The following is a 24,388-nucleotide window of genomic DNA, read 5'->3' on the forward strand; positions in this document are numbered from 1 at the left end:
AACTGAGTCGTGGGCCTGCTGAGTCATCACACCCCATAATATTGACTCAAGCAATCATGATTAGTTACCAATATTGTTTTTTTTGCCCCGCAGATATGTCCTCCTCTTTTTTTAGGCCGAGCTGATGCCAGTCCTGACAAAGCAAATCTGATTTCAGTCCATATCGCCTCAACTCAGCGTGATGAAACTTCTGTGATGTTCATTCCAGCGAAGAACATAAAAAAAGCTTAATAGAGACACCGGTACAAAATGTGGTTTGCCCTTAGGTTTATTGTTGTGCAAGGTTTTCCGATCTCAAGAAGTGCTTTTGTGCACAGCTCACATAACACTTCCAGTTTACTGCAGGTTGAGTGGGTCTCATTTTCAGGTGTCACATTTGAGTTATAAACAATTTGGTGTTAATAGAAACCATTTCTCTGTCTTTTAATTCCTGCTAGTTAGATGTTCAGCTAGTATACCAGAAGAATCTTTCAACTGTGTCCAACTTCATCTTCCCCCTCTCTTTTTCCATCCCTCAAGAAATCTTCTTTGTCGATTACTTTACGATTATTTTTTCTTTTTTTTTTGTCTAATTTCCCCCTCTATAAATAATCAGCACTTCAAAGCGACTAGTGTGCAGTGTCAGTGAGCTCCCAGGCTCCTGGATCTGCTGAGGACAGCCTTACATTAGAGCTTATTCAATCCCAGCTACAGGTGTGCTGCCCCGCCAACTCCCAGAGGACAGCAGACGCTTCAAATACACCAAAACACAACCTTCAAAAGGCCGTGTGTCATCAGCATTAATTCCTGAACACTGAGGAATCAGCAGAGTACTCTGTTATCTGAGACTGACTTTGACAGAGGGAGAGAGAGAGACGGAGACAGGGAAAGAGAGGCAGAGAGAGAGAGAGAGTGGGCAGTAAAACACATACTGTCATTCATACCTTCTCATTATTTCCCTGAGTCACAGAGGAACCCCGGAGCTGAGCTCATCAACACCGACGTTCCCGACTGTTGAGTTGTTGATTTTCACCATATGTTTTGATTTAATAGCTTCACGTTACCACCTCACTCTTGTTTGTCATGTCATTTGTTTTCATATTTGTCTACATGTTTGTGTATGTATGAGGTTATTATACCCGCTGGGTGTGACTTCAGACAGACTGTGAGACCAACAGTTATACCTGCAATTACAGCTCAGACTGACACTAACTCAAACCTGATCCTCTCAGAGTAAAATACAGTGTTTTTATTTAATTTATTTTTTAAATTGTCTTTTTATTTGGAAAGGCAAATTTCCATCACACACATTTGACCACATACAACACAACCAGTACATACATTACAGTTTGAATGATTTTGTCCATACTGCCCTTCTGGGATTTTCTTTTCTTTTTCACTAATTGTTTTAGTTATGAACAATGACAAACCACCTCAGTCCCTCAAATCATAACATAAAAAAGTGGGCGGGTTCACACAAAGCACACGTACAATCAAATTAAATCAGATCTGATCAGTTTTACATACTCGGTCCATTTGGTCCAGATCCTATATATTATACTGTATGTCTAAATGAAATGTCTTCAGCTGTCGGGAGGAAGCTTTCATGCAGCCTAGTACAGGAGGTCTCTTTGGTATCTGTGGCTGAATGGTGAGGCTGTGGTTGGTTTGGTTGGTCATAGTCCTGCACACAATAGATGCACCTCCTCTCCGTAAACTGTCGGAAACCACTGGTACTCAGTGTAATTACTAACTGCCCCTTTTACTTCCCACATTTATCTTCATCAATAATTTTGTCTTTTTGAGCAATGACGATAACAATCACAGTACATTGTCAGTGATCATGTTTCCCCTCTTGTTTGTTTACCATATTAACATGCTAACATTTTTTAAGTACAGCTGAGGCTAATAGGAATGTCAAAGTACACGTTTTCACTATACAACCATGGTAGGGAAGCTGTAATGCTTTTACTGTTACCAAAACAATTAAGACCAGGCTTTGGTCCATTCAACCAAACAACAGCCTGGCAGCAGAGATCAGGTGTTAGTTTGGCTGAAACTTACAATGCATCTCTTTTAAACTCATTTATAACTAACCTTTGTGTGTAATGTGGGATATTAAGTCTCACCGACAGCTGCCTCTGAGTTGGTCCAGATGATGTTGGATTGTCAGTGGTTTAGCTTCACTGTCTTCAGCCCTGTCATTACTGCATGGTGTGAAAACTGTGTGTGACCACACAGAGTTTGTGTGTATTGTGGCATCTATCATTATAGCATTAGTTTAAATCTCTATTTTGGCTTCAGTTGTTTAAAGTGAAAAAAAAAAAACGCCAGGCGCACATCGAGAACGACCGAGAACAGCTGAGTTTTCCGCTCCGACAGCTGAACAGCTGATCTGTGGTGAAGACGTACAGAGACCTGCCACAGTGTCACGGTGCATTAATATAAACTTCAACCTCAGAGCTGTCTGTCCTCAGACTGTCCTGACTGTCCCTGAACATCACACAGAGACAACATGGAGCTGTGTGACAGGTTGAGTTTTATTTACATCAGACTGATTATTAGGGGTGGGAGAAAAAATCGATTCACATAGATATCGCGATATCTTTTTGGACGATTTTTAAATCGATTTTATTTTTCAAAAATCGATTTTTTTTTTTTGAAAAAAAAAATAATATATATATATATATTTTTTTTTTATATAATTTTTTTAAATATTGTGCAATGTGTATTTGTTAGCCTCTTTTACATACAGAGAGTACAGGCTTTGAAAAGGGTTTAAGTTCACTTTATAATGGAGTATGTTAATTTATAGGCTCCTACAGTATTTGTGTGCAGATAAATGTTAAAAATGCGACAAAAAATCGAGAGAATCGGCAATATCGTAGAATCGCAATTTAAATCGAATCGCCATCCAAAAAATCGTAGAAGAATTGAATCGGGAGAAAAGCATATCGTCCCAGCCCTACTGATTATCATGATAATTAATACTTAACAAGCCTGTAAGTTCAACAAATCAGTATATGCTACTGTGATTTAACTAGCCTACTGTAGTTAAATAAAAAGATGTAGTTTAATACCATATAGGGGTGACCAAAGGCCAATGTATTTACTTCATGTGTCAAATATTGTGTTGGTCATAATACAGAACAGGTTGTGGCTCGTGTCTGTTGATCAAAGAAGTTGAAATATTTCCATGTTTGTCTATTCTGGGTCACATTAGAAGTCATCACATTTCAGGCCAATGGTGAAGTGTTGATGTTTTTACTGTTCTCCAATGTAAAAATGGGTCACGTTTGACCCTTAACATTATTCAAGGCTTAAAGCCCTCTGCCTGTTGGTTGCCAGCTAATTAAATAAATAATATGATCCATAAACATTTTTAATTTCGCTCCCCAATTTCTTTTTGTGCCCCCAAATAGTTCACTTTAGGCGTGCTCCTTGGGAAACATGTTATGGTAGAGCCCTTGCTACCGCAAATGCTCAATAAAATGCTCCCGACACTTCATTGTGCTTTACTGAATGTATTTTCAACTACAAACAAGCCTAACACGCAACTTATATATTGCAATCAATTTTTAATTTTGTGACTCCGCATTTCTTTTGTATGTTTTTTATTTGTCATGATAGGTCTTAAATTTCATCCATAATGGTCTTAAAAAGGTCTTTAAAAGTCTTAAATTTGAGCTGGTGAAACCTGCAGAGACCCTGTAATTAGTTTTTGTATGGCCAGTTTATACAGAAAACCAGGCTCTTGTGACTGAATTTGATCTATAATTTCAACGTTAAAGCCTAGATAGATATGTTTTGCCCTTCTACCCAGTAAAGCAGTTACTGTTACTTGATCTTTTCCGACCAGAGCTCCCTGCAGTGTGGCAGAACAACCTGTGCTACAACAAGCTGCTATTTGTTTGGAATCTAAAGGCCAGGCTGGTTGTGTTACAATGGTGGCAATTAAGGCTGAAAACGATCCAAGATTCATTAACCTTGAACAATTTGTATGATCCCGAGCCAATTTCTGTTCAATTGTAAGGACTTTAAATCACTTGTTTAATTAATCTTTATTTGACTTTTCAAAGTGAAGGAGACTATTGGAAATCCAGTAAACTGTTAAGTAGAGCGTGAAAAATAGAGCGACCTTTCAGGCTGGAAAATGTGCTCACACCAACTCTCTGTGAAGTGTTTAACACAGCAACACATTCAAACGTCTTTGTTTGTCTATTAAGATCCCAATTAGCATCTGCATAGCATCAGCTATTCTTTCTGGGCGATCCAACGATACTTATATTTGATTATTTTTGGTTTTTGTAAGGGCACTCCCAGCTATAAAGCAGCAAGCTTTGATCTCTACAGCCTCAGTTAAGTTTAAACATAAACATTTGTCGACTGTAGATCACTGAAATAGCAAGTTAAGTGCAAACTATTGATAATGAGCCATAAAAAAACAGTTTTAGTGATGTACATACTGTAGTTAGTGTGCATCAACTCTGTGGACCAATAAAGTTGAAACTGTCTCTCCTTCAGTAGCAGCAGCACAATCGATAGTCCTGGCCGGCTGACTGGAGAGCAGCGGTTTCTGAACCCAGTCACCTGAGTAAAATGCTAAGTACAGACAATTACAGTATATACAGTATGAACCCACGGCTCCTGCTTGGCTCAGTATTCCCAAATAAGGCTATTCCCCATCTCCCTCGTCGTACATGTGTGAAACTTGTGTCAGACACGTTAAAACCACATGTGATGTCATGTTTTGGAAACTCATGTTGAGGATCTTCCTTGACTTCTGACCCGATAAGGACGATGCATATGTCTGTCCCTGAAACTCTTAAGGAGCCTCTTCGCTCTCGCTCAAATGTTTACATCTTCCAACACTCGCTATCAATAAGAGGCTTTGCTGTAACACTGGTTGCTATGGCTGCTGTTGATGGGAGTGGAGCAGCTATGCATTCACTAGACTAGAGATAAACCACGGTGACCTGTGGCCGACCTTGTTTGTAGAAGAAAAATTCCTTCACAGGGAGCATTTTAACGTACGTTCACCCCAAGATGTTGAACTTTGTCTTTGTTTAACATGAACATCCAACATGATGACAACTTACATGTTAGAGAAACTTTGACTACTAAGACAGATTTAGAAAGCAACCTGAACACATTTTTACTTTTTTTATATTCTCAAATCCAACTTTAAAGCTTAATGATTTTGTTTATCTGTATTCAAAGGCCGCAATTCTTAAGGACACATGTACATGTTTTACTTGAATCTGACACAGTTTGCTGCTTAATGTGTTTTGTTTCCTCCCTCTTCCCCTACTAGTGTTTTATACCACTTGCCAGGCCAACATTGTATAGAATTTTGTTCTTATTATTTTGCCTGGTAAAATAAAGGTAAAATAAATAAATAAAACTGGAGATCAGCAATGCATCACCTACTGCTATAAATGCACCTTTTCCCAGTAAAATTATACACAGCCTGTCGTAGCTTTCCATCTCCTACCTGCAAATTACCTCTTTATCTCTCCACCCGCTAAACTTCAATTGTCCTTGAAGCTTTGCATCGGTCCTGGACCTGGATTGGTTCGGAGGAAGCTGCAGAAAATTCATACATAACTGTCAGACTTTATCAGACGGTTGACTCTTTATGCACACTGTGCAGTGTGGTTTTTCCAAAAAGCACTTGAATATGTGGAAACACCTCAACCAGGCCTAGTTCCAGCAGTAAATCACACACAGTCACCCAGGCCTTCTCATTACAACCCTGAGTCATACAGAAACTGGGCAGGTGAGCTCACCAGGTAGGGTTGGTGTGTGAGTGTATTGGCTCTGTGAAGACATATTCGCAGTTTACAGAGACAAGTATGCATCTTTCTCTTTTTATGTAAGTTTTTAGTTCTTTTAAACATGCTTTAAAAAAGAATAAGAAAGGTGTGAGCTCGAATTATGACTGGGTTTTATTTAATACAGAGTCTTATAGTTGAACCTCAGAACGCACAATAAACCTGAGGGTTGCATCTGGATATAAGCAGTGTTGTAGGTGATGTCAAACACACATAAGCTGACGAATTTCCCACCTTAATTTGTTTCAAAGAGTGGATGAGCTAATGCCACATGTTTCTATCCAGTTAGCCCTTGGGTGGCTAAGAGGAGACGTGCTGCGACAAGTCAGTGTTTTGAAGTTGGCATTTGGCTGAGGAAGGGAACCTCTCCTTAACCGATGTCTGACAGTGATTGAGATAGGTCTGAGGGAGGAAAGGAAGGAGAGGGGAGGGGGTGGGGGAGCCGTGGGCTATAGGTGGAGGGGAGGGTGTGCCTGGGAAATGAGTTGTTTTAACATCAAAGATAACCCTTCTCAGGACCCTGCAAAAAAAACCTCACACTGGGCCGGGACACGCTGCACTTCATCACCAGCTCTTCCTGTTTGACAGAGGCCTTATCCTGAAGCTCCAGTTAAATACTGATACACACTAAGAATTAGAGGTCAGCATCACCTGCCCCCCGACACGGCCCCGCCCCCACAATGACTCTGTTCTCAGCCTACTAACTCAAATGAAACATGTATTAATTAAAATAAATTGGAAGCTCCGGTTCTGTCCCTAACCAGTTAAAGGGATAGTTCAACATTTTGGCAATCCCTGTAGTCATAGCAGTAGGTTCATTGCCTTTAATTATCGGTGCATGTTGTTTTGAGATCCGCGGGGGAGAGACGTGAGCTGCTCAGTGAACACAATGGAGGTGAATGGTATAGGTCCCCTGTCCCTCATCAAATACACAATCCAACAACTCCAAAACGCTCTGGTGGAGAAGTTGTGACCTGCACATTCACCACGCTATGAAATAATAATGTAACATTACGAGACTGAGTTGTTTTTGAGGCAAATGCAGCCGGAACTACATCCAGACACGGCTGCTGGGCGGAGTGATTTCAAAAGTGCAAATAGTTCAGAGTATTTGCTTCATGTGTGGTAATAAAGCAATATATCACATGGTATATGCTCATTATCATCCGATAGGTAATGAACCTACTGCTATGACTATAGGTATCATGGCAACCATCCCTTTAAGTGACTTGAGGAACACGGATGGCAGTGACTAAGTGGCCTGACTGTAACAAAAAAAAAGGCAATTATCAAATGTAATTAAAAATGGCCTTAACCGGGGCCAGCAGATCTCCCTGTTTCAAGTACTGTATGTAAAATCATTTGTACTTGTCAGCATTGGAAAGTGCCAGACCAGCTTTTATCACCTGTGTCCAGCAGCCTTCATGCTAAGCTAAGCTAACCAGCTGCTGACATCAGCTTCATACTGAACAATCAGAGAGTGGTATCTATCTCCTCATCCAGCTCTGAGCAAATACACAAATAGTTGAACTCAACTGTAATAATAATGATAGTAGTGCAGCAGCAACATGTGTATTTGATATATTTCCTGTCAATGACTTCATATTATTTCACTGATGACTGATCTTAAATGATGCTTCAGCTAAGGTAGTCATTGATCAGTATTTAGGTTTTGCAAATGTTTAATCAGGAAGGAAATGTATTCAACAATTGTTTAGGTTGCACACAGTACACATCAATGAACTGGTAAATAAATGTATTAAATTCAAAGTGGTAACTAGTGAATGTGTCTATAGTTGTTGATAAAAGTATTGTGCACAATTAAAAGAAGTCAGGACTCCACTTGCAATGGAGCTATTGCTCCTGCACACATACAAGTGTAAAACATTTAACTGTGAATTGAATTTTGAATGATTTTCTTTCTTTTTTTTTTTAGAAGAGAGTGAAAAGCCCTCCAGCCAGATTGGAGGTAAAGAGGAAGAAAATGTGTCTGCACCATCAGGGGAAAACACAGAGAAAGGTGAGTTTGCTTCTGTGTTGTTACGTCTGTATGTTTAACTAGTGTTGTCCTATATTGTTTGTGTCTTTTATTACAGCATTAGCCTTCATAAAAGGTCTAAACCTCTCATATCCATATATCTTAACCTGACTGGCCTCAGATTATAGTGATTTAGTGTCACCGATGGCTTTTCATCTCTCAGTTCAGCAGGTTCAACAAGGGACAGTCATAAAGGAAACATAAAAGCCTTTATCACAACAGAATTAAATCATAATTCTTTTTGCAAAATATTCTCCAGTAATCTCTAAGCCAAACTGTTTGTAAGTGGATGAATTAAAGGCTTAAGACCTTTGTTAGCAGTATGTTAACAGGACAGACGTGCAGCTCTGTTGTACAGCGAGCGCATGCTTCCAGATTTGCCAGTGCACTGAGTACAGCACTTGCCCAAACATACCTTCAGCAGAGTCGCCCCGAGTCAAAGAATATTTTTGTTAGAACAAGACTGACTCTCTTATCACTGTGTTACCAAATTAAACAGTTTCTGTCATGTAACCAAAGTAAAGCCGCCAACTCTATTTTTAAACCAGGCAAGTCAGAGAAGTGAAATACCTTTTTGTACAGATCATTTTTAGCCACATTTGCTGTCCTGGCACCATGCAGGTGCTTTGTTCTCTTCAAAATAGAAAATTAAATGTCTTCACAGAGACACTAGCATGTCTGCAGAGTCTTGTTAGCAGACATTAGTGCGATCTGCTCGTTCGTTTTGAACTCCAGACAGCAGAATGCAAATGCATTTTAATTTACTGGTGTTATTTTCACGATATTCCTTCTAGAGTTGGCACAAAATGACATATTACTAAATCAAGTTAGATTGAAGTTAGATATCCTGTCATGTCCTTAAGATGGCAAAGCGTTTCACTGCTCTTTTCAATACACAATTCCCAGTAAATCGCTGTTTAAATCTCATGCACCCCTTGTGTTATAAACATGAGATACGGCTTCAGTGTCTGTGATCATATGCATGAGTGTGCTTGCACACAAACACAGACAGTACATTGTATAAGTGGGTCTTTGTGTTCACAGCTTGCCTAAGCAGGCAGATTCTGCCCCCTGAGTAAATATGGTGAGCCGCTGATAACATTCATTTGTGTATAACAAGGACACATTCACACAGCAAAACACACGTATGCGCACACACACACACAAGCGTTTCAATGGGGGTATGCCTGTAATGGAATGATAACTTATTGTGGTACTCTGACATGCTCCAGAGTATCATCACAGGGTTGTCCCCAGCATTTTGTAATCGAGTGGTGCTCAGGCTTGGGATGTCTTCATCATATATATATATTTTTTTACAACTTTAAATGTCATTGTTTGAATCCTTGTTTTTGTTTTTTTGTGCTGACACAGTTACCGGGGCTAAAAGTGTCCTGACCCGGGTGATGCGTCTGGCCCAGCGGTACCTGTTGGACCCGATGGGCCGACAGAGGGCTGCAGAGAAGAGTTCACAAACACAGCCCAAGCCCAGACAGCGCAGTCCTGCACCTGGACGGGTTTTCAAGAGTCGGACCTCCGCTTCTCTAACACAAGCTCAGGTAAAGCCTGACTTGTTGGTAAGTGCTAATCTTTAAAAGTAGTATCTCTGTTGCTGGGCTCTCGTGAGCTCTGGCATTTTAGTGACTTGTCTAAAAGATCAAATAGCCAATAGCCTTCATGCACCTTTAAGTTGTCAGATCACAATCTAATCAAACACCTACAGGGAATTTTTAGCCACTGTGTTGTACATCATTCGTATCCTTTTTGCCTCTAACTTGACACACATGTCACTGTCACTGCTGCTGTTCCAGCTGCTGACTGTGTAGATAAACGGGCCAAATCAGTGGGAAGAACACTAAATAACTCCCTTCATTCCCCTGCCACAACTCCTCCGTGTCACTCTGATCAAAGCAAGGACTCTGATCAAAGCAAGGATGTTGAATTAAAATCTGAACCATCTTTCCCCCAAAACCAAATATTTTCTTCTTTTTTTTCACATTTCTAATTTAATTCCTCCTTTAATCATCGTCATCGTATTTTGGCAGTATCTAAATATCAGTCTGATTTCCAAGCCCACATTAAAATGGAGACGACATTGCAAATAAAACATTTCAGTGGGCTGTGCACCCTTCAAGAGAAGTAAATGGGATTGAAAGTAAGCCTCTTACATATTGTACAGTATAGCCACCACACACACACACACACACACACACTAGTCCGAAGAGTGGTTAAAACACATCTTTTCAACAGCACCGTGTTGATGGTGGTTTTTTATTTTCTATACTTTTTGTTGATGGTGGTTAACCACACAGTCTAATGAGGGTGGTGACTGTGACTCAGGAGCGAAAGAAGAACCTCCTCACAGTGATGGTGCTTCATCCTATAATCTGCTTTCTAGATAGTCAGATAATAAATCTCTGCTTTTGCTTTTGTTTCAGCTCCTTCATCTCTCCCTTGTTTCCTCCCTCAGATCAGATCTCGGAGGCAGAGCCAGCACCGGGGCAGAGCCCAGCAGCCGGTGGTGCAGGGAGGCAGCGGTGACGTCACTGTGACAGATACAGCTGGTTGTGGGAAAACTGACAGGTGAGGACAAAGGTTAAACTTGGCAAACAACAGAAAACATACACGCCTGCACTCCTGCTGCATTTTTCCATACAGATCTCTCAAGTATTGTTTTCTCCCTCTGCACAAACCAAAGGTCGTTTAGGAACTTTAACTTTTTCTGCAGGGCATACTTTCTCTGGAAGTGTCACTCACCGCACATGTATCCATATGTCTTATAGATACATTTATGTAGCTGCTGACAGCTTCACTTTTCCACAGTGTCTTCAGGTATTGATTTTTTGCAACAGAACCAGCGGCTCCTCCAACAGCACATGAGATTTCACAATAGTCCTCTAATCCTCTCATTGTAGCGTTGTTTTTTCCTCTGACAAGAACCCTGCTGCAAACAAAAGGCTGTCACTAGTGCTACGGTGTGTGTGTCTGTGTGTGTGTGCGTGTGTGTGTCGAGCATACTTGTCATTCCTCACCTCTGCAGTCTCTGTGTCAAGTGGTTTAGGTTGTTTTAAGCAGGCGGAGGGTCAGCAGGGTGGTCAGGGGTCACCAGAGGGATTATTGTAATTGGGTGACAAATTACTGGTTTGCAAGTGGAACTGGACAATGCTCTCTGTCAGGTGTTGAGATTTTACATCGTCCTCTTAACAAGGATAAAACCATAAACCAAACAGGATGATCATCAATGACAAGTTGAGTGAGAGGTGAAATCAAATGGAGGGAGAGGGAGAAACACAATGTAAGAGTTAAAAAACAGAGAAAGTTGTTTGATTATCCTGCCCATTCAAACGCCAATAAACATTTTGGATAATGTAGTTAGACACACAACACCTTTGTTGTAGCAGCTCATTTATCAACTGAAATATCCATCTCTTGGAAATTATCTGAATGGGTTGTATTATATGTATTTGTATTTGTATTAATTAGAGTTAATAACAGATTTTATTTTGATCACATCTGACCTGCCAGCGGCGGTGAATTTGTTGACACGTCTAGTTCTTCTCACAAGATTTTTCCAGTTGTTTTCTTAAATTCCCCAAATCTCTGTCTCAGAAAAACAAGTCAGACCAGTTTCTTCCCCCTGTGGCTGCTCATAGACAGTTTGAATAATAGTTTGTGAATCTGTGTCACTGCTGGTGGATCTTACAATTTATTTTCCTGGTGAAACTTGTCTGAAGTTAGAAAAACAATATTTTGACATGATACAACACGACTAAGGCGATATTTTGAAACTTTCGTTTAACTGTTGCTGTTTTTTGTAGATCTTATTTATTTTATTATCATTTTATTTTGATTATTTATTATATTGAGCATTAGAGATCACTATTCATTAATCCATTCATTACAGCGATCTTTGACGTTGCAGCTGTGTGGTTGTTGTATTTTTAACCTTATGCACCTTTACATTGATTTGAATCTTCAGTTTAGAGCTGTGCCATGTTTAATATTTTGATATTATCCTCAAAATGTAATTATACAGCTCGTTTAGCCCTTGTAAATCCTTCTGTTGATGAGTGCACACACTTTTTACTGCACATTCTCACATGTTTACATAAACAGGTGCCGGTCTAAAAGGTGCTCTGGTCATAAGTGACACCAGGTCACATCATCTGTGACATAGAAATATTGGGAAACAAAGGTTGTGAGGAAGATCTCCCTGCAGACCACACTCGGTGTGAAATTTTACATTATTTAAGGGTGATCCAGTTTTTGTGTCCTTTTACTTTCTACTTAGTTTTAAAATCAGCATGCAGTCATTAATAATGACTATTTTAACATTGTTTTGTTTAAAGGGTTTTCTATCATCCTTTCTTTAGGATGAACAGCATTTATATCACTGAGCCAATAAGCACAGAGAACAATAGAGTCCATGTTTGTCCCTACAGTATGAACAGTAACTTTTTACATTACGAACATATAAAACAAGCTAACCACAGGTGTACAGGATACTCCCATGCTCATACAAGTCACTGGGCTGTGTTGCTTATCGTGGGAGAATCCTGCATTTAAACATTTAAACCCTGGTCTTGTCTGTCATTACTAATTCAGACTTGGCTTTCCTGGTAGACAAGATTACACTGAACTCTGCCCAACGAGGAGGAGCTCATATTTATTTCAAACTAAATTAGACTGAGATAAATATTTAACTACATTAGCATTGCCTTGCTTTTTATTGGAGACGGTTCGGCGCAGGATGTGAGAGCTGACACGGCTGCCACAGCAAATATCAAGAGGGAAATCATGTCGAGCAGGTCCCGTTTCCGGGGGTCAAAGTTCAGGGATTGGTGCCCTTACTCAGCCGTAAGGGGTCACACTACCTGAATACCACGGTGACTTGACATTATACCATGACCATGTGACATATCTCTGCTGTACTGTATTGTCTAAAGTATCCAGGCTTGTCTCGACGTCTTTGTCACTGAGGAATCTTGTCCTGAATTATTTGTCAGACGTGTTGAATTTGTTAAGAAACCAGCAGACAAAACATGGAGCGAGCTACAGGAGGAGCGCACTCAAACAATAGTAGGAATGCTCTACGTTCCTCTGTGGCATTTGTCTCCCAGAACCCCCCCCCCTTGCCCTCCTTCCTGCCTCAGCAGGTTCATACACTACTACATTTAAGGAGCTCATATCGTCAGGACAGGATGCAAAGTCACTCTTGAGATGTTCTTTTAACTTCCTGCATCAAGGTCATTTGAGCATAAAGAAACACGTGATCTCTTATGTTTTATCTCCAGCTGTGAGATTACACACTCAACCATTATATGACATGGTTTTTGCGTGATAACACGTGTGTAACTCAAACTGTGTGTGGCTGATAAGTTTCCTGACACAAAGACCCACAACGCACAGGCACAAGGCAAAGAAACTCACTGCTGTATCTATAGAATCAGATAGAAGCACAAAGAAATTAAAGGTTCAATCCTCCTTAGGTGCCATAAAAAGAGAAGTACAAAAAAACACAGGTAAAAAAAACATATATATATATATACTGTATACAGTATGTGATAAATAAGAAACAAAGTGCCATATACCACATAAACATATTCAATAAAAAAAAACAAAAAAACAACTATGTTATTGCTATTGCACATATGATTTCAGTGGGTCAGCTGTGTTAGTGCAGTTATTGCTTTTGCATTAAAGCTGTTTCTCAGTCTATTTGTTCTTGACCTCAGAGTCCTGAACTGTCTGCCAGAGAGCAGCCGTTCAAAAAGTGTGTTTCTTTAGAAGTTTGTGATGTGCTCACACACAGGAATAACCACTGAGACAAATGCACCTTCACTTTGTTTATTTTGTGTGTGTGTATGTGTGTCCTGATATTGACTTATATGCATTTTTAGTGGCCAGCTTTTGGTATTAGTTTCTGTGAGTGAAAAGCTTGTGAGCGCTTCTGTCAGCTTTTTATTTGCTGAGACTTTATAATACTTTTTTTAGTTTGATTACATATTGTAACAGAATGTGATTATATATGTTGTTGTACCTCAGCATCCAGACTTGTTATGTATCTGTGTGTGTGTGTGTGTGTGTGTGTGTGTGTGTGTGTGTGTGTGTGTGTGTGTGTGTGTGTGTGTGTGTGTGTGTGTGTGTGTGTGTGTGTGTGTGTGTGTGTGTGTGTGTGTGTGTGTGTAAAGGGTGCATTCATTTGCATGTAACACTATATACAGGTGGAAGTCTGCCAGCCTTGGAGAGGTTTGTAGAGTGAACTTAATAAGCTCCTAACAAGGAGCGAGTGGCGAGCTGCTCCTTCTTACCTTGTACATGAAATACACTACATTATATCTTCATGAATAAAAAGCACATGCTGCATCAGGACCTGCTCTTCATCATTTCCTGATTCAAATTATCACAGAATTGGCCCCGCTCCCACCCTGTTGTGTGTGTGTGTATGTGTATGTGTGTGTGTGTGTGTTTCACTGAGCTTTACCTTACCCCCACCCCCAGCCCTCCTCCGCAATGCAGTAGCCACTATGCAGGTGATAGAGGTAGGCCTGCACCTGAGGATAAAAAGCGTATCACAACACTGTAGAAATGCGTTTGTAATCCCATCTGAGAGTTTTTGGAAGGTGATGATGGAGAGAAATGCAGCATCCTGATGCTACTTCTTATAAACTCCCTCTTAGGTTATGTTAAATGCTGATAAATAATGTGTTCATTCATTGAATAGATTGTTTCTTTCAGTATCTGATCATAGTTTAGTCGGGGGTCTGATGATATCAGAGTCAGGGCCTTGGCGACAGCTAAGTTAAAGGCTTGCGTCCTAGTTAGGTGGTATGAGTATATTGTTATGAACATGGCGTCTTTAAGTTCCTCGATAAAGGAAGTTAAACGTTATCTGTGCCCTGCTCTCGCGGGTGTAATTGAGTCTTACGCCCTCACAGCTCTAATACTAATAATATTACTGCTTTGATTAATTTCTCATTTTCTTTATGCATCTCATCCCCCTTTATGCAGAGTGTAGTTTCACTGTGGACTTATCTTTTTGTTTCCAGAGCAGAGCAAACCTTCAAAAGGACCAGCACAGGACCTGTTGGCAAGGCGGCCCGTCATCACAGCAGCCACAACCTCAGAGTCAAGTCCCTCCGCCTTCTAAGAAACGGAAAGGCCCCTCCCCCCTCCTCTACACGGGCCTCTACCCTTCCTACGTCGTCCACCTGCCCATCCTCAAGTCCTCCACCATCCAGTGTTCCTCAGAGCGACGAGCGACGCCAGCAGCAAAACACGTCCAGGATGGCTTTCATCAAGTGAGTGAATGAATTATATCGTCACTGTGTAAATGGAAGAAGGCAGCCGCCGTCATGTGACCTTCTCTTCTCACCTTTTGTCACTCGCCCTCTTCACGTAAAGCTCTTTAATTCCACATGACAGATTCGGGAGCCAGAACAGGAGGTTTCCTTGACAGTGGTTGGTATTAAGCACAACCCACACCGCCCGGGGGCATTAAATTACACATTTAATTCCAATACTACTTCTGCATTTTCCTTTAAACCTCCGCCCGCCAGGACTAAACAAATTTATCCTAGATTATATTTTCAAGCACTTGAGGTGATTTCTGATTTGAATGCATCACTGAGCCTCAGATGCTCGTGCTGCATACTAATGTGTGCGCAATGCTCTGATTAAGTGAAGACCCACATAACATAGTTATTAAAAGTGAAGATGCTGCATGAAAAACAAATCAATCTGAACCTAAAGTGCTCGTACATACTGAGTGTAAAAGAACATCAAATAGATGCAGCTCAGACTCTGTCACATTTAAGTATTCTCCATAAATCTATATTTGTTTCAGCGGAGAAAATCAATTTATCGTGGATTTCGGTGGATTTACTGAACCGACAGAGTAGGTAGGAAGTTGGGAGAGCCTTACTGGTAATTAAAGAGATCCAACTTCCCAAATAAGCTCTTTTATTGCCTGATGAAGGATGTAGCAGAAAGCTGTGGTTCAGCTCAAAGTGAGTTTATTAAGCAGAGCGAACCACATCACAGAGCATATCGGGTTTCACACTATCAAACGACGTGCGTTAATCTGGTTTTAGGATCATCTTGTCGGAAGTGTGTTTATTTTACAGACAGTGACTCTCCACATCAAACACCGTCCCACCGATCAGTCCGAGAGCTGGTTTCCTCCCAGCTTTTGTTCAACAATGAACTTCCAAGAGAGCCGATCAGCATCTGGTGATTAATTAGTGAGAAGTCAGTCTTTAATCTAACGCCAAAACATCTGTCCTGTGCCAGTGTGTATCATCTGGAAACAACATATCATAATAACACAAATGCAAGGACACGATTGCACCATGCTTCGTACAAAAACATTATTCTCTTCTAACTTTTAATCTTTGATCAGACTTAATTTAAAAAAAAAATGCTGGTCAATAATTCACCACTGATCTGCAATCAATATTTTTTTCCACTAAGACAAAGAACTTCTCTCCAACGTGGCTCCGCCCCCACGTCCCACTGATTCACAGCCAGATTCCTCATGTGATTATCAGATTCACTGGTTGTGTGTAAACACCGATGGCGAATGGATCATCACACTGATGTCTTTATGGTCTTTCTAATGAGTTTATGGGATGGGAGTGTGAGTGACACAGAGAGAGAGAGAGAGAGAGAGGGATAATCAGTGCTGTCGTGTTTTCCACAGCAGAGCAGGGTGGGAACATCATCACTGCACTAAAATAGACCTGTAGTTTCCTGTTTAGTAAGTTACACACCTTCTGCACAACATGTCCCTCCCAAGAATCTCATGGGAGGTTCACACACTCCTCCACTACTGACACAACGATGCTCATGTGTGTTACTGCACAAGCCTTTTTGGGAACAGACTTGTACTTGTTCCCTTAGTGTGTGTGTGTGTGGGAAATAAGGAAATAGAACTGACGTGTAGAGGAAGATGAGCTAAGCCGTCCTGTCCTCAGCAGCTCGGTGATGGACAGTATCTCCTCGCCCTGACACACACAGCCTGAAATTACTTTTCTTCTCTCTGCAGGAGGTCACATCAGGGGACAGAGGAGGTTTAGGTTCACTCAAAGTCCAGAAGCCTAAAGACAGAGAGAAGGGATTCATGTTGGATGTTTAGTACAGTGACTGTGCTTTTCACAACAGGAGAAGGATGGAAGCATTTTAGTGATTAGTTGCATCATTAATGTGACAAACAGTTACTGACATCCTGAGGAAAAGAAGCAAGTAGAGGGAGCTGTTACAGTATGCTGCTAGAAGAGTGCTGTCATTTGACTTTTCACTGATTTCATTTCTTCATTTCTTTCATTGTTTTTTATTTTACCACAGCCGATAACCATTCACAGCAGCATGTTTGTGTATTTGTTTTCTCCCAGGGCCTCAATACTATTAGAAGTTTTATCTCTTCATTGTGATTGAGTAAGAAAAGGACATCTCACAAAGCTCGAGTTCAATACGACTACATTATATTAATCAAAACGTTTGCAAAAAACTTGCAATGGTAGCACGTCTTCATTAGTAAATTTGAGGACAAAATACTCACATTTCACATGATTTATTCTGGCTCACATTATGCAAAAACACGCTGACATGTTTTCGTTTTTGTGATCAGACTACATGATATTGTTAGGGTATGAGGATAAAAGCTAGTTTTCCTCACTAATATACAGTATGCTGAATTTAGATTTTAGCAGCATCAAACAGTGAGACACACTAAATAGAATATTTCACTTTAATAATTGTAAAATATTGAGTGGGTGAAATTAAACAATTTTAGCCAGAGGCTGCAACACACAGCACTGACAACAAGCAGGGAGGACAACATGTTGTTTACTACATCAGGATCACACAACTGATGCCGTGCACAGGTAACTAGCTCGACCAGTATTCTGGCAGAGACACACACACACACACACACACACACACACACACACACACACACACACACACTGTGTCCCTGTGGCATCTATTCCCAGACATGGTATGCACAAGGTTAATCTAAATTGTATTGATTTAAACTAAGGCCAATATATTCATAAGCTTTAATAGGTTGTAGCTGAGACCTCTGCTTTGGGATTTATCTGGCTCAGTGTATGAGTACTGTTGTGTCAGGTCTTATAGGTGGTGTGTGTGTATGTGTGTCAGCCCACCTCATCCAGGCTGCAGGGTAGCTGTATGCACAGTCAGGTATTAATGGATAAAGTCATTGGAACAATTAGAGCCGTAGTTTTTCCCAGGATAGAGCAGCAGAACAGATGTGACCCAGCAGCCTGCGGGATGCGAGATGTGGTTGGAGTGTGTGCATACTGCATGAGCTTGTGTGTGTATGTGTGTGTGTGAATAGGAGTGTGCGTTGGCTGCAGCTTGTCATCTGATCCACTGGTGTTACTGGCTGTATGTTCAGCAGTGTGGGAGCCACTCTCCTGTCCTGTACTCACCTCTCCTCTCCTCTCCCAGGGGAAGTGTGTGTTATTGTGTGTGTATCTCTGACTGTTTGTATGTGTGTTTGTTTTATGTGCATGTGCCTGCTTTCAGTGCACATTAACATTAGCCTCATTCAATCTTAGATCATGTGTTTTCATGTGTGTGTGTTTGCCGCTGTGCCTTTTTTAAGTTGTGTATGCTTCATATAATAAAACACACAATGCAAAATAATAAACCCAGGCTGCGATCGTCCACCACATGGATTATTTTAAATCACTCAGGCGAATGTGATCACATGCATAGATGTGTGTTATATACGGACAAGCAGCACCTCTACCATTGTTAAAGGAACTGTAGGTGCAGGTGTAGTGGTGTTATGTAACAGGGTAGTGAGGATACAGGACGGATGACTGATCACACACACACACACACACACACACACATATCGCATCCTATTTATAACAAAGGGACAGTTGAAGCCTCGCTGCAGTGTTGTGTGCTGAGACCGGTGCACTGACTCCCTCATTCCCCCTGACAACCACAAACAAATTAGGTTCAGGATTTAATCACTGTTTAATGTGTAGTAGTTTAATAAGAAAAGAACAAACACAACCACAGTGTTTTGTACTTGCATTATATAATCTCTTTTACACAGATGTGACTTTAATAATTTCTTTATTTGGATAAACCCCTTGAGATGAATCATCTCGTTTTCGAGGGGGTCCAAACATATAGAACATGAACTCATCGTACAAACATGTTCTCAACGATACAAAAAAAACAAAGCAAAAAAACAAAACAGTGCACAACAATAAAACAAACAAATACACGTAAAAAAAAAAAAAAAAAAGGACAAACCCCAGTTAATATATAAGGACATTGGAACAATACAACCATAAGAAGGCCACAATGGCCAACACAGAGACTAAGATAATGGTATATAATGATTGATAATGACTGATGATCTCGTTATCCATGTATCACTATTTTGGCAGTTTTATAGTTAAACATTTAATCTAATTTACAGCACAGTCCCTTGACCCATAACATCAATAATAATCCGTTCACATACTTACCATCTAGCGTGTAGGAGTCCCCTGTAAAAAGCCACTGCAGTGTCCTCAGGGCTTCTTTGATGCTGTCTAGAAATATTCTGGATTTAATCATTTCACCACTCCTGCTTTTTGTCTCTGAAATAGGTCAAGGTATTGATACTAGACGTAATGCATAGGTAAGACATACAGTACAGTACCTGCATACATGACAACCTTGTCTAACCTACAGTAAGACATTTCTGTTTGAGTTTGTCAGAATATAGATTTCATTAAGATACGTGTTTGTATTTCCACTGGAGATTTCCTGACAACAGGGTGTAATTGTCTCTGGCAACTTAAGTATATTAAAAACACAGTGTAGTACACACTGTTCTTACAACTGGTTGCGTAATGCTACAGGCACAACAGAGGAACCTCCTAAAAAAACATGCTTACGTCTGGTCTCAACTTGTTTGTTATTCCCGTGACTAAAAAAAAAAACAAGTAAGCAGTAATCATGCGTGGTTTAATTAATGTTAACAGTCAATGTCACCGCTGCCCTGAAACGTCCATGTTTATATTTTCCGGATTTTGCTCCCCTGACACACAACACCACGTTTAAACTGAATCATTCATTACATCACTCCAGATTTCTCAGCGATGGCCTGCTGTCGTTTGGTGTGTGTGTTTAAGGTGACTGTAACTGCAGCAGACCTCACCTGTGTGAATGATAGCATTCTTCAGGTCACACACTATGACATCCCACACCATGGTGTTTGTTTGATCAAAGCCTCAGCCTTAAGCCCTACAGAAACACACACACACACTCGACAAATTTGAGAAAGTGTCAACTCTAAGACTCTGAGGTTTGCAGTAGAAATACAATAGCACTTTACCTGTTTGAACCCTGGGTGAACTTAATTTCCTGTTTAGTTTACGCTCATAAATCAACTCCAGTTTGTAGTCTAAACACCCATTTTTATTTCCCAGTCTTTTATGTTTTTGATTTATCAGCTCAAAACCAAAATCACCTCTTGTTATACTGGAGCTCTCTAATAAATCATCATTATATTTCCTGCAGCGAAGTCTTAACTTTTTAGCAGCAATTTATACCTCATTATATTTAATTTAATTCAAACAAAAACTCTTTGAAGCTTTATTATGTGTCTCACATAATTATAGTAAAAACTTGCACATATACACAAGTTTTAATGGGTGAAGTTGCAGGCTGAGGGGGGCAGCTACACGGCAGAGTACAGAAAAAGTGAATGGCAGTTCTGGCCAACGCCTTGCTGTTTATCTAGAAAGGTGAACAAAAGCTAACAGGTATAAATGTAAAAGTGAGTGAACCATGAACGGACCACACCTCGCTGTTTTTGTAAAAGCTGAATGGAGAGGGTTCCCCCCCATGCCTGCAGTGAAGGGAAGTGATGAATTGAAAAGACTGGAAATAAATTATTCTGTGAGGTACATTCATTGTTTCTCTTCCAGTGTAACAAAGGGAAATGTCAGTCCTACTGTAGTAAGAAAAAAAATTGGAAAGGTTTACATGCTGAGGTTTCACCAAGAAACAAGTCATAAGTTGTTGCATATCTAAAAAATCTCAATGAAAAGGCAAGTTTGAATACCAGCTGTTGCAGTGAATGGAGAAGGTCAAAGTTAATGACTGTCAGGTGAAAGGCCTTCAAGATTAAAAGTACAAAAGTGAACAAAGCCGGGATAAGGGACAATACAAAGTCCTCCAATACATTGGGAAATGAGGACTTTTTGTTTGATTGATCTGCCATGAACTCATATTTCTATTTGCTGAATAGCTTTAAGAATAAAATCCGCTTAGTATACATTCATATCTGCCACAACAAGAGTTGAGCTGAGTCAAAGGCAATCATGAGGATCCATCAACCCATACTTTCTGTTTCTGAAATAAGAGTTACAGTGGGTATGATGTTGTTGGCCGACTTTGCTATGAAGACAGTCACCGTTTCTAAAAGCACCAATGTTGTCAGAGGTCGACTAGAAACTCCTCGAACAACCTCCAATATGGCAGCCCAACACCTGACCTCTCACAGTTTCACATCTATCCTTTATTTATATTTCAGTTTTGAGGAATGTGGTAGAATATAAACATGACATAACTGAGTGACTGACTGACTGACTGAGCGCTCAATTATTGATCAGATGACTGACTGAGTGGTCATCCAAACGTTGGAGAGTCTCCATTGTTGCCTTTTCATAATTATTTAGGACAAACAGGCAATGTTGACACCTAGCCTTGTTTATGATACGACAAAATCTCAAATTTTAACAGTGTTAATCACTTGAAAATCTAATGCAAATGATTTATTTGGCAACCAAAACTGATGAGCAAAGAGAAATCCATATTCTCCAAATGCCACCATCTGATAAAACTCTACCCTGTTGCAAAGTTTGAATGAATCTCCTTGTGTGATGTCGACCTTACAGTTCTAGATGAGCAACACAGGAAGTGTAGTAGGTTTTGAGTTGAACTACCATCAGGGTGTTAAAGGAGAGCGGAAGCATTTACTCTGTTCCCACCCTGATCCACGTCCCACTCGATTGATATGAGCTGTCATCCTAGAAGTCTTTAGTAACTTCCCAGTACTTCCTAAAGCCCGTATCAAAGATTGTATCTGATATCTGCTGTGTCCTACCACCAACACCTGCTGGGCACAGGATGAGGGACGTGGGGCTGTAAAGGTTTGTGGTTCATTGTCTCGAATTGAGGAAGGTGCTTGTCACCGAGTTGTCAGATGGACATGAATAAAAAAAAAGCTCAGGTCAGAAAGCTTTGATCAAACATCGGAAAACCTCTCCTCCCCCTTGTTTACACTTCCAACGCCTTTTCCCACCTCTTTCACGGAGGATGTTAGAGTTCCCATCAGTCATTTGTTGTTTGACAGTAGAAGAGATAAAAGTCGCCTCAGATTTCATCCTCTGATTTTATGAATCCACATCTTTGCATAAATCAGCCACCCAAACAAATTTACAGACCATTTTCCCACCACCAGTTTTCTCAGTGGAGAACATGCAGCCGACAAAAGCTGCCGTTTCTAAAACTGTGATTGTCACTGCGACTTCCCCAACACATTTTATTTGTCACAGCCTAAAATAAATAATATGAAATAAAATAAACAAGTTCATCAGTCCAAACACAACAACTGTGTCATTCATGATGGAGAATAAGGCATTTCACCTGTCTACAACCCTTTCACTCAGCTACCAAAATCCATAGATCAGTCACAGTGCGCTCCGATATATTCACGTATATGACGCCTTATTACAAGTTGAAGGTAGCAGCGATGCTCTGTGTCAACATGTTTTACATGCTTCCCTGCTTGTGTTCGAGGGGTAATTAAAATTTGCAAAAAGCAACTCCACACTGATTCTCACGCATTAAGAGACTTGTTTTCTCACAGACATACAACATAACGACTTTTTACAGAGACATATATATTAATCAAGTTCATACAGTAACGTGTCCATACAAGTGAAAGTACCAGTTCACTGGGGTTTTGAAGTCACAGCTTTATGCTCCAACATGTGTGTCATTCGTCACACTGAGCGGTGACAGGTCGATGTCACTTATAGCACCTAGATATTTAGGGTGCCCATTGTCATCTGGCCGGGGACTACAGCAGGATATTAGCCATGCTAATAAGCCAGCATGGCTAAAGCTGCCCTTTTTACTGTTATTTGATGCAGTTGATTAATTGGGACTGTCCACGCACAATAAAACAATAAAGTAAAGATACTGTATGTTACTTTTGTTAACTTCAGCAAACTTAGCAGGATGGAGGTTCGTCTTGTCCGCGGTGTAGGTGGAGTTCAGAGAGCCACTGAGTCCCTGCAGAGGAAATGGTCTGAGTGCTGCAGCCTATTATTGCCTCCTGTGCTCATCTCTACTGTTTCCGTCTTCTCCTTACAGTGTAATTGATTTTAAATTATAGATGATGTGTGTCTGCTGTAGCGGAGAGGTAATAATTATTCACTTTGTTCAGGTGTTGTTTGTGTGCTGCCCGTGTGTATGGATATCTGTACATGTGTATGCATGTACAAAATGTGCATGTTTTTGTTTTTGACATGCACACTGTACATCTTTTTGTGTGTGTAACCAGTTACAGTACTTCTATGCACCCTGATTGTGTGTGTGTGTGTGTGTACACTCTCACAAAGCCTCTAAGAAACAGGAGCAACCTGAGCTCAGCTCACCTGACTGATGTTACCTGGCTAACACTTTCCCATTACTGTACCAGGCACACAATAGACTTCACATGACCGTGTGTGTGTGTGTGTGTGTGTGTGTGTGTGTGTGTGTGTGTGTGTGTGTGTGTGTGTGTGTGTGTGTGTGTGTGTGTGTGTGTGTGTGTGTGTGTGTGTGTGTGTGTGTGTGTGTGTGTGTGTGTGTGTGTGTGTGTGTGTGTGTGTGTGAGAAGAGAGAGAGAGAGGGAGAGAGCTGAGCTAAGCTGACAGAGCTCCATTCACCTGACTATGTTACTCAGCCACCTCAGTGTAAATTATTCCCACCCCAGTGTAGCGTGGTCCCAACTTGACACCCAGTCTAAATGTTTTAGTAGTTTCTTTATGGCTCCTTATGAATGGAAACTATATTAAATAAGCAATATTGTTTGACAGGAGTGTGTGTGTGTGTGTGTGTGTGTGTGTGTGTGTGTGTGTGTGTGTGTGTGTGTGTGTGTGTGTGTGTGTGTGTGTGTGTGTGTGTGTGTGTGTGTGTGTGTGTGTGTGTGTGTGTGTGTGTGTGTGTGTGTGTGTGTGTGTGTGTGTGTGTGTGGGGCAAAAGTGGGACCAGTTGGGTTTTTACACGTCTGTCTGTCTGTCAGTCAGGCTCCAACATGTCAGAGAGCCCGTTGTGCTCAGTTCAACAGACATGAACGATATCGTCTTCATTGTTTTTCTCTGGAGGTCTCAGGTTTGAGGATGTTTTTGACAGATGCAGCGCAGACAGGAACTGTGGCTCCAGCCTCCGCAGCGCAGCGCTGAAGCCGAACTGCATCTGTGGTTTTCACGATCGTTATCGAATGTTG

General features: G+C 40.7%; 1 protein-coding gene across 1 annotated transcript in view; it reads left to right on the top strand.

Moving 5' to 3' along the window:
• Positions 1-24,388, top strand: part of LOC310987419 (uncharacterized protein) — a 56,194-nt gene that overhangs the window by 26,645 nt on the left and 5,161 nt on the right. Inside the window, exons 11-14 of the mRNA XM_083973651.1 lie at positions 7,750-7,833; positions 9,226-9,410; positions 10,322-10,434; positions 14,901-15,152. Coding sequence (XP_083829777.1) covers positions 7,750-7,833; positions 9,226-9,410; positions 10,322-10,434; positions 14,901-15,152 — 634 coding nt within the window. The remainder of the gene's footprint in view (positions 1-7,749; positions 7,834-9,225; positions 9,411-10,321; positions 10,435-14,900; positions 15,153-24,388) is intronic.

The sequence above is a fragment of the Trachurus trachurus genome (assembly GCF_905171665.1).
Source record: "Trachurus trachurus genome assembly, chromosome: 6".
Taxonomy (NCBI): domain Eukaryota; kingdom Metazoa; phylum Chordata; class Actinopteri; order Carangiformes; family Carangidae; genus Trachurus; species Trachurus trachurus.